Consider the following 11,255-nt stretch of genomic DNA (forward strand, 5'->3'; position numbering starts at 1 on the left):
GACGCGCACACAGAGACACACACACAGACACAGACACACACAGACACGCAGTTTTCATATGTATTTTACTACAAGTTCAAATTATTTCCACTTTGAACTAGTGAACCAATGAGATAACAGCATGTCGTTACCTAGCAACTGGAAATAGCTTCCTTGCTCAAAAAATTAAACAAAGTTGTTCACATGGAAACGTTTTAATCAGACACAATCACCATAGTAACAACACTGTTATATAAAAAGAGCCAGGCGGCGGTTGCTAGGTGAAGAGTCTGACGTGGTGGTTGCTAGGTGAAGGTTGCTAGGTGAAGAGTCTGACGTGGCGGTTGCTGGGCGGCGGTTGCTAGGTGAAGAGTCTGACGGTGGCGTCGGCTCCAGACGAGAAGACCCAGGGCTGCGTGGGGTGAAAGGTCACGTCCAGCACGCCCAGGTCAGCCGTGATGTCATGACCCCGGAGGACCTTCACCGGGACCAGCAAGGGGTTCTGGAGGTGGTCACTGGGAGGGGGCACACAGGGGGGGGACATCAAATGGGGGGGGGGAAAGGGGGGTTGCGTAAATACATATACACCACAGGGGGTTTGGAGGAGGTCAAGGGGGGGCAGTGTGTACTGTGGTAGTGTTGCGTGTAGTACTGCGTGTAGTACTGCGTGTAGTGCTGCGTGTAGTGCTGCGGTAGGCTTGTGGCTCGTAGTACTGCGTGTAGGGGTATGCGTGTAGTAATGCGTGTTTAGTGACTGTGTGTAGTGTTGCGTTGGGAGTACGCATGCGTGATGCGTGTAGGTTGGTTTATACTGCGGTTAGTTTGGTTTGCTAGTCGTTGTGTAGTGACTGCTGTGTCAGTGCTGCGTTTGTAGTGACTGGTTGTAGTGGATGCGTGTATTAGTACTGCGGTGTACGGTGTGTGCAGTTGCGTGATAGTACTGCATGCAGTGTTGCGTCGTGGCTGGTAGTCTGTGTGTGTGGTAGTGCTCGTGTGTACGTAGTGAGCGTGTAGATGCGTGTAGTACTGGCGTGTTGTAGTACTGCGCCAGTGATGCTGTAGTGTGAGCGAATGAGTGTCGTGTACTGCGGCAGTGATGCGTGTTAGTATCGGAGTACGTGTAGTTACGTGTGTAGATGCCCAGTACTGCGTGCAGTAGGTATGCTGACTGTGGTTAGATGTCAGTCTGCGTGTAGTTGGGTAAGTACTGTGTGTAGTGTTGCGTGTAGTACTGCATGCAGTGATGCGTGTGTGTGCTGGGTAGTGCTGCGTTTAATGCGGTGCAGTGATCGTGTGAGTATGGGTGTATTTACTGTTGGGTAGTGACGCTGTGTAGTACGTTGTGTAGGTTGCGTGTAGTACGATGCAGTGATGCGTGTTAGTGACTGTGGTAGTACTGTGTGTAGTACTGTGTGTAGTACTGTGTGTAGTGTTGCGTGTAGTACTGCATGCAGTGATGCGTGTAGTACTGCGTGTAGTACTGGTGTAGTTACTGCGGCGAGATGCGGCAGTGACGCGTGTTGTTAAGGATGTGGTATGGTGTATGTAGTACTGGGCGTGACTGCGGTGCATGTACGGTGCAGTGACTGCGTGCAGGATGCGTGTGGGTATGACGTGTTGTAGCAGTAGTACTGGTGTGTAGATACTGCAGTCAGTGATGAGGCAGTACTGCAGCAGTGTTGCGTGTAGTACTGCATGCAGTGATGCGTGTAGTGCTGCGTGTAGTGCTGCGTGTACTGCGTGCAGTGATGCGTGTAGTACTGTGTGTAGTACGTGTAGATGTCAGTGACTGTGCAGTGCGCAGTAGCGTTTTTTTTGTTTTAGTTGGTGCATGTGATGTGCGATGATGTGTAGTACTGGTGTAGTATTGTAGACGGCCTGGACAAGACGGACCGGCCCGTCGTCCGGAGCCGAGGAGGCGAACAGCGGGTACAGGCGGTGATAGGCCACGCCCCGCACCGCCTTCTTATGGTGCCTGCACACAGGAAGTGGAAACACACACAGGAAGTGGTTATTATACACACACAGGAAGTGGAAACACACACAGGAATGGTGTAATATAAACAACACAACCACACCCACACAAACACACACACACAACAGGGGGGAGTTGGGGGGGAAAGGACAGATGCTTTGGAACACACTATGGGGATTGAGGAGGCATGTGTTATGCAAGGGTGCTATGGAGGATGAGAAGGATGTTAACTCCAAGGGGATATGGCGTGTTTATACAAGGCATATGGTGGACTTCCACAGGTGGCATTAGTGGGTGGGAATGCTGTTCTACTCACAGGGTGCATATGGGTGGGAATGCGGTTACTAATACACGGTGCAATGGGTCAGGAGGTCAAGCAGTGTGCATATGGGTGGGATGTGTCTATCCAACAGGGTGCATTAGTGGGTGGAATTGCTGTTCTACTCAACAGGGTGAATAGGTGTTGGAATGCTGTGCTACTCCGAACAGGGGGCATATGGGTGTGGAATGCTGTGCCTAACTCAACAGGGTTTGCAATATGGGTGAGAATGCTGTTCTTACTCAGCGGTGCATTATGGGTGGGAATGGTTCCTACTTCACAGGGTGCCATTATGGGTGAGAATGTGTTCGGTAACTTCAGAAGGGTGCATTATGGTGGGAATGAGGCGTTCACTTCAAACGGGTGCATGATGGGTGAGAATGCTGTTCTACTCGCAGGGTGCTAGGGTTAGGGATTGGCACAAGGGTGATTCGGTGAATGCGTTCTACTTCAGCAAGGTGTGCATAGTGGGGTGGAATGCTGTCTACTCAGCAGGGTGCATTAGGGGGCTGGTCTAGCAGATGCATGGTGATTTTACTTCAACAGGTGCATATGGGTGAGAATGCTGTTCTACTTCAGCAGGGTGCATTATGGTGGGAAGATGTTCCCTCAACAACGGGTGCACCTGTATGGGTGAGAATGCTGTTTACTTCAAGCAGGGGATATGGGGGGAAGTGTTCGACTCAGGGGTGCATATCTGGGGGAATGCGTTCCACTGCTCCAACAGGGTGCATTATGGGTGGGAATGCTGTTCCACTCCAACAGGGTGCACTTGATGGGTGGGATGCTTGTTTTACCTCGCAGGGGCAATTATGCGTGTGGGCATGCTGTTTATTCAGCAGGATGATTAGTGGTGGTGGGAAAATGCTGTTCCACTCCAAAAGGGTGCATGAGGGTGGGGATGCTGTTCCACTCCAACCCAGGGTGCATATGGGGGAGGACATGCTGTTCCACTCCAACAGGGCATAGGGTGGAATCTGATTCTACTAACGGTGGTCATTAGGGGGCATGCTGTTCACTCAACAGGGTGCATTAGGGTGGGAAATGCGGTTCTACTCAACAGGGTGGGCTTAGTGGTGTGGAATGCTCGATTGATAACCCACAGTGTGTGCATTATGGGTTAGCGTCCCGCATGCATTGTAAGTTTGTCGGAGAGGTCGAGTTACTCACTCAGGCTGAAGGCGCAACTCAGAATCCTGATCACGTGAGACTGAACACACAGATCACATGAGCAAATGGAGACAAACAAGATCACTGAGTCATCCTGGTAGCACAAAACATGATCACATTGATCTAGACCTGGGACGACACACAGATCACATGATCACCTGGAGACACGCACACAGATCACATGATCACCTGGAGACACGCACAAGAGTCAATGGATCACTGGAGACACAACACACAGATACATTGATCACTGAGACACACACAAGATCACCTGATCACCTGGAGACAACCACCCACACGAATGTCATGGAGCAACCTGGATTAATGGTCTAGAACCACAGATCACATGATCCTGGAGGGACACCACCAGATCACAATGATCACCTGGGAGAACACGCACCGATCACATGATCACCTGGAGACATAAAGCATAGATCCATGATCCCTGGGACAACACACACAGATCACATGATCACTGGCCCAGTACTATGACACTCAGACCACACAGATCAATGACACATGGACGCCGCACACACCCACAATAAATGATCACTGCGAGAACACACAAGATCACATGTATCACCTGGAGACACACACACGATCAACCATGTTACCTGGAGGAAACACAACCGAGCAGCACCAAACCACAAGATCACATGAACCTGGAGAACACGCACCACACAGATAACATGATCACTGGAGCAACACAGACACAGATCACCGATGAAAACACACAGTCAATGACACCTGTGCGAACACAACAGATCACTCTGGTCTAACTTAGGCACATGAAGACACTCCTGTTCTAACTTAGCACATGAAGACATCTATTTAGCGACTTGAGTACCACTCGTCTATTAGGCACTTGAGACATCTGTCTAACTTTAGCATATTGAAGACACTCCTGCTAACTTTAGGCATGAAGGACACTCTCTGTCTAACTTTAGGCACTATGAAGACACTCCTCTGTCTAACTTTAGGCACCATGAAGACACTCCTGTCTAACTTTAGGCACTATGAAGACACTCCTGTCTAACTTTAGGCACTATGAAGACACTCCTGTCTAACTTTAGGCACTATGAAGACACTCCTCTGTCTAACTTTAGGCACCATGAAGATCACTGAACAATGGGTCTAACTTGGCACTATGAGAACACTCCTCTGTCTAACTTAGGCCTATGAAGACTCCTTGTCTAACTTAGGCAATGAGACCTCTGTGCTACTTATGCATGAAGACACTCACTGTCTAACTTTAGGCACTATGAAGACACTCTCTGCTCTACACTGTTAGGCACCATGAGACACGTCTATAGACGAAACTCCTCTGTCAACTTTAGCATATGAAGACACTCCTCTGTCTAACTTTAGGCACTATGAAGGCACTCCTCTGTCTAACTTTAGGCACTATGAAGACACTCCTCTGTCTAACTTTAGGCACATGAAGACACTCCTGTCTACAATTTAGGACTATGAAGGAGCCAACTCCGTCTAACTGTAGGCACTAGAAGACACTCCTCTGTCTAACTGTTAGGCACCATTGAAGGACTCGTCTCGTGGCTAATGTTTGGCATCTATGAAGACACTCCTCTGTAACTTGAGGCTTATGAGACACTCTCTGTCACTTTTAGGAATACTGAAGACAGCAAGTAGGCACCAAGGGTCCTGGAAGGAGGGACAATCTCCTCCAGAGTAGATATCATGCCACTTATATAGAATCTGATCTTCTATCTATATGTGTGTGTTGTGTGGTTGTGGTGTTGTGTGTGTGTGTGTGTGTGTGTGGGTGTGTGGTGTTCATTTCTATCCTCGGGGGAGCCATGCTGGACGATCCTTGAGTTGGCTTAGTTTTTGGATTCTGTGACGAGGTTGTAGATGCGGACGGAGCGCTGCGTCCCCACGAAGAAGTAGGGCCTGACGGGGTGGAAGGATACGCACTGCACCAGCCCCTTGTTCTTCCTGAAGGGGTTCTGGCTGCGCCGCCGGCTCAGCTGGTGGATCAGGACCTGCATGTGGCTCGAGTGGTCCGGCATCACCGAGGCCAGGTAGTCCCCTTTAGCGTGCCACGTCACCTGCTGGACCGCCTGGCAGAAAGCACCCCGGGGTGGGGGGTTAGAGTATACTGGGGCAATTCTAGGGTTACTGGGGTAACATCTGGGGATTAGGTTATGGGGGGGTAATATCTAGGGTATACTGGGGTAACATCTGGGGATTAGGTTCTGGGGGGGTAATATCTAGGGTATACTGGGGTAACATCTGGGGATTAGGTGGGGGGGTCAATATCTAGGGGTATACTGGGGTAACATCTGGGGTTAGGTTCTGGGGGGGTAATATCTAGGGGATACGGGGTAAAAAACTGGGGATAGGTTGGGGGGTAATATCTAGGGTATCTGGGGAAATCTGGGGATTACGGTTCTGGGGGTATAATCGGATTACTGGAGGTACATGGTTAGGTCTGGGGGGCCAATATCTAGGGTATACTTGGAACATCTGGGGATTAGGTTCGGGGGGGATACTAGGGTATACTGGGGTATATCTGGGGATACGTTATGGGGGGGTATTATCTAGGGTATACTGGGGTAGTATTTAATATTTAATTAAAATGTATTTTATTTAAATTCGAACAGCAGATTAAAGACATGAGTTCAGCAGCCTGGGAGAAGTCCAGAGACCTCCTCAGGAGTCCAGAGACCTCCTCAACTGCCTGGGAGAAGTCCAGAGACCTCCTCAACTGCCTGGGAGAAGTCCAGAGACCTCCTCAGGAGTCCAGGAATCCTCGACAACTGACTGGGAGCAAGCCCTCAGGATCCAGAGGACCTACCTCAACTGCCTGGGAGGAGTCCAGAGACCTCCTCAGCAGCCTGGGAGGAGTCCAGAGACCTCCTCAGCAGCCTGGGAGGAGTCCAGAGACCTCCTCAGCAGCTGGTGTCCGAGACCTCCTCAGCTGCCTGGGAGGAGTCCAGAGACCTCCTGAGCAGCCTGGGAGGAGTCCAGAGGTAGGGGTAGTGCACAGGGGTAGTTCTTACTTTGGGGTGCTGGATTTTGAGGCGGATCCCCTGCGTAAGCTCCTCCCCTTCTGTCTCGCTCCAGGTGACTGGCCCCGCCCCCTCGTTAGGCTCCGCCTCCTGGGGGGCAGACAGCAGGCGCTCCGACGACAGGACCACCTGTCTGTCTGCCAGAGAGGGAGACAGGACCAACACCACCGAGTCCCTGAAACACAGAACGCACGTTCAACTCCCTGAAACTCAGATCATCAGGGGACCAGGGGCCGGTCCCAGGCAGACAGACAGGTCCTTACTGGGGGACAGCCAGACAGAAAGACAGACAGGTCCTTACTGGGGGACAGACAGGTCCTTACAAGGCGACAGCCAGCAGACAGACAGGTCGTTACAGGGGGACGACAGGTCCTTCCGGGGACCAGCGACAGAAGACAGGAAGGTCTTACAAGGGACAGCCAGCAGACAGACAGGTGTTACAGGGGACAGACAGACAAGTCCTTACAGGGGGCCGCCAGCAGAAGGCAGACAGACCAGGTTTACAAGGGGGACAGGCAGACATGTCCTTACAGGGGACAGCCAGCAAGCAGCAGACAGGTGTTACAGGGGACAGAACAGACGACCAGGTCCTTACAGGGCAAACAGCCAGGGACAGACAGCCAGGTCGTTACAGGGGGACAGACAGACAGGTCCTTACAAGGCGACAGCCAGCAGACAGACAAGTCGTTACAGGGGGACAGACAGACAGGTCCTTACAGGGGGACAGACAGAGACAGGTCCTTACAGGGGGGACAGGACAGACAGGTCCTACAGGGGAGGGGGACGAGAGGCGACAGCAGCGAGCAGACAGGATTACAGGGGGACTACAGACAGCTCGGGGGACGATGAGAGGAGACAGACAGACAGGTCCTTACAGGGGGAACATGTAGGCCAGCCAGACAGGCAGACAGACGGTTTTACAATGGCGGACAGCCAGCAGACAGACAGGTCGTCATCAGGGGGCAGGCAGAGACAGAAAGACAGAAGGTTCCTACAAGGCGACAGCCAGCAGACAGACAGAGTCGTACCGGGGGGACAGACAGACACGTCCTTACAGGGGGACAGCCAGCAGACAGGCAGACAGACAGGTCGTTACAGGGGGACAGACAGACATGTCCTTACAGGGGGAAGGCCAGCAGTGACAGTTCAGAGAGTACAGGTTTTACTAAGGGGGGACAGACAGATCAGCCAGACGGTCTTACAGTGGAACAAGCCACAGACAGACAGACAAGGTTACAGGGGGGACCGACATGGCGTTACAGGGGGGACAGACAGACAGGTCCTTACAGCGAGGGACAGACAGACAGAGTCCTGTACCGAGGGGGACAAGACAAGCTTACGCGGGGAAGACCGAAGTCCTTACGGGGGACAGCCACGCACAGACAGGTTCTTACAGGGGAAGAGAGGAGACAGAAGGCAACAGGTCCGTTACGGGGGACAGAGAGGCAGACAGGCAGCAGCAGCACAGGTGCGGCTACAGGGGGACATAAGACGACAGACGAGCAGCGTCCTTACAGGGGGACAGCCAGGAGACAGACAGACAGGCAGACAGACAGGTCCTTACAGGGGGACAGACAGGCAGGTCCTTACAGGGGGACAGAGAGGAGACAGACAGACAGGTCCTTACAGGGGGACAGCCAGGAGACAGACAGACAGGCAGGTCCTTACAGGGGGATCACCAGGAGACGAGCAGACAGCAAACAGGTCCTTACAGGGGTATAAGACAGGCAGGTCCTTCAGGGGGACGAGCAGGAGACAGACAGACAGGTCCTTACAGGGCGACAGCCAGGAGACAGACAGACAGGCAGGTCCTTACAGGGGGACAGCCAGGAGACAGACAGACAGGTCGTTACAGGGGGACAGACAGACAGGTCCTTATAAGCGAGACAAGCCAGCCGAAGGACAAGTAGTTACAGGGGGACAGACAGGAACAGGGTCCCTTACAGGGGGACAGACAGACAGATGAGTGACAGAAGATCCTACAGGGGACAGACACGAAAGGTCCTTACAGGGGGGACAGACAGACAAGTCCTTATAAGGGGGGACAGACAGGACACAGTCTTACAGGGGAAACAGCGAACGACAGACAAGTCCGTTTACAGGGCAACAGCACAGGCGGACAGAGACAGTCCTTGTTCAGAATGGGGACAGCCCGACAAGTCCTTACGGGGGCAGCCAGCAAGGACAGACCGGTCCTTACGGGGCAGAGAGGCTAGACAAGCAGGCAGACAGTCAGAAAGGTACAGACAGGTCCTTACAGAGAGACAGGGGGACAGCCAGCAGACTAAAGGGGACAGACAGACAGACAGGTCCTACAGGGGGACAGCGCAGGAGACAGACAGCCGAGACGACAGGTCCTTACAGGGTGGACAATGTCCAGAAGGAGACAACAGACTTCAGACAGGAGACAGGGACAGACAGGCAAGTGTCCGCTTACAGGGGACAGAACAGGCAGGTCCTTCCAGGGGGACCAGGAGGAGACAGACAGACAGGTCCTTACAGGGCGACAAGCCAGGAGACAGACAGGCAGGTCCTTACGGGGGACAGACAGGAGACAGACAGACAGGTCCTTACAGGGGCGACAGCCGGAGACCAGACAGGCGGTTCCTAAAGGGGGACAGAAGGAGAACAGACAAAGGTCTTCAGGGACAGACAGACGACAGACAGGCCAGTACAGGGGGACAGCAGGAGCAGACAGACAGCAGGTCCTTACGGGGACAGCAAGGCAGGACAGACAGCGGCAGGTCCTTCCAGGGGGACGACAAGGACGACAGACAGGCAGGTCTTACAGGGGGCCGACAGGAGACACGACAAGGCAGGTCTTACAGGGGGACAGGACAGGAGACAACGACACGGGTACTACAGGGGACAGCAGAGAGGCAGCAGAGAGGTCCTTACAGGGGGACAGCCAGGAGACAGACAGAAGGCGGGCCTTAAGGTGGGACAGACGACTAGGAGACAGACAGCAACCCCCCGAGGTCCTACAGGGCGACAGAAGTTAGACAGACAGACCTGTCCTACAGGGGGACCGCAAGGAGACAGACAGACAGGTCCTTCACAGGGGGAAGACAGGAGACAGACAGACAGGGCAGGTCCTTACAGGGGGACAGAGAGGGGACAGACAGACAGGTCCTACAGGGCGACAGCCAGCAGGACAGGAAAGACAGGCAGGTCCTTCAGGGGGACAGCCAGGCAGACAGCAGACAGAAAGACAAAGGTCATTAAGGGCGACAGCCAGGGGACAAGACTCGCAGGCAGGTCCTTACAGGGGGACAGCAGCAGACAGACAGACAGACAGGTCCTTACAGGGCGACAGCCAGCAGACAGACAGACAGGTTGGGGTTCCAGGCGAGACTCTTCACGGCTCCGCCCACCTGGACCGTCCTCAGACAGCGAGACGAGCACACCTCCCAGAACCTCACGGAGCCGTCATCACTTCCTGTACACATTCAAATAACTTTATCAACACCCACACACATTCAAATAACTTTATCAACACCCACACACATTCAAATAACTTTATCAACAACCACACACATTCAAATAACTTTATCCACACCCACACTAGGGCTGTAACCTCCCAGTGGACTAGTCCACTTATTGGTCGATAGGTTCTGGCTCGACCAGTATTCTGATTGGCTGATGTTTTGCCGTGTTATTCATCAGCTGGAAGCATCGACCGTTACGGTCTATGGGGGGAAAGCACTAACTACTAATGGGGGTGTTTACAGAGCACCCCTGTTTCACAGGTAACAGTCTGTCTTCAGAACACCCCCCTTGTTTCCTCTTTGGTTGGATTAGCCCGACCCACTGGGGACAGGTTGAAGAGAGAACCAGAAAGCCTCGTTTTAGTGGTCAGTCCTCCACCGTGTGGAAGACGGCGCCAGAGTGGCAGCGTTTCTCAAAAATAGATAACGGGAAAAGTCTAATGCAACGTTTGAAGTGACAGTTTGCATATCGCAGCTGGACTACAAACATGGCGTCTCACCTAAAAACGGCGAGTAGCCTGTCTGTTTGGAGGAGGCTGTATGAACATATCAGAGTCGGCATATTTCATAGTCTAATAATCGTTTTATAACCACCGGCACACCCTCCCGCAACCACGGTAACGTCCCCCAGACCCCCCCCAGACCCCCCAGACCCCCCCGGACCCCTCCAGACCCCCCCGGACCCGGCACCCCCCGCCATCGTGGATTAATATACAGCACCAGCACGCCCCACCAGCATGGACTAATATACAGCGCCGGCACCCCCCCCCTCATGGGCTATTAACAGACCAGCACGCCCCCACATGGCTATTATACAGCACCAGCACGCCCCACCGCATGGACTATATACAGCGCCGGCACCCCCCCCACATGGACTATATACAGCACCAGCACGCCCCCATCATGGACTTATACAGCGCCAGCACGCCCCCCATCATGGACTAATAACAGAGCCAGCATGCCCCACCATCATGACTAATATACAGGCGCCAGGCACGCCCCCAATCATGGACTAATATACAGCGCCGCACGCCCCCCATCATGGACTAATATACAGCGCCAGCACGCCCCACCATCATGGACTAATACAGCGCCGGCACGCCCCACCCTCATGGACATAATACAGCCGCACGCCCCCATCATGGACTATTATCAGCGTCGGCACGCCCCCCATCATGGACTAATATCAGCGCGGCACGCCCCCCCATCATGGACTAATATACATCGCCAGCACAGCCCCACCATCATGGACTAATATACAAGCCCGGGCACGCCCCCCCCATCATGGACTA

At 53.2% G+C, this 11,255-nt stretch overlaps 1 protein-coding gene across 1 annotated transcript in view; it reads right to left on the reverse strand.

Annotated features, from left to right (window-relative positions):
• Positions 1-311: 311 nt before the first annotated feature.
• Positions 312-11,255, reverse strand: part of LOC116685698 (ribosome biogenesis protein bop1) — a 19,432-nt gene continuing 8,488 nt past the window's right edge. The window contains exons 9-16 of the mRNA XM_032510620.1: positions 9,782-9,924; positions 6,467-6,650; positions 5,306-5,524; positions 4,058-4,105; positions 3,715-3,722; positions 1,837-1,954; positions 979-1,064; positions 312-494 (exon numbers count right to left, since the gene is read on the reverse strand). Coding sequence (XP_032366511.1) covers positions 341-494; positions 979-1,064; positions 1,837-1,954; positions 3,715-3,722; positions 4,058-4,105; positions 5,306-5,524; positions 6,467-6,650; positions 9,782-9,924 — 960 coding nt within the window. The 3' untranslated portion in view covers positions 312-340. The remainder of the gene's footprint in view (positions 495-978; positions 1,065-1,836; positions 1,955-3,714; positions 3,723-4,057; positions 4,106-5,305; positions 5,525-6,466; positions 6,651-9,781; positions 9,925-11,255) is intronic.

Source organism: Etheostoma spectabile, unplaced genomic scaffold (genome assembly GCF_008692095.1).
Source record: "Etheostoma spectabile isolate EspeVRDwgs_2016 unplaced genomic scaffold, UIUC_Espe_1.0 scaffold121, whole genome shotgun sequence".
Lineage (NCBI taxonomy): Eukaryota > Metazoa > Chordata > Actinopteri > Perciformes > Percidae > Etheostoma > Etheostoma spectabile.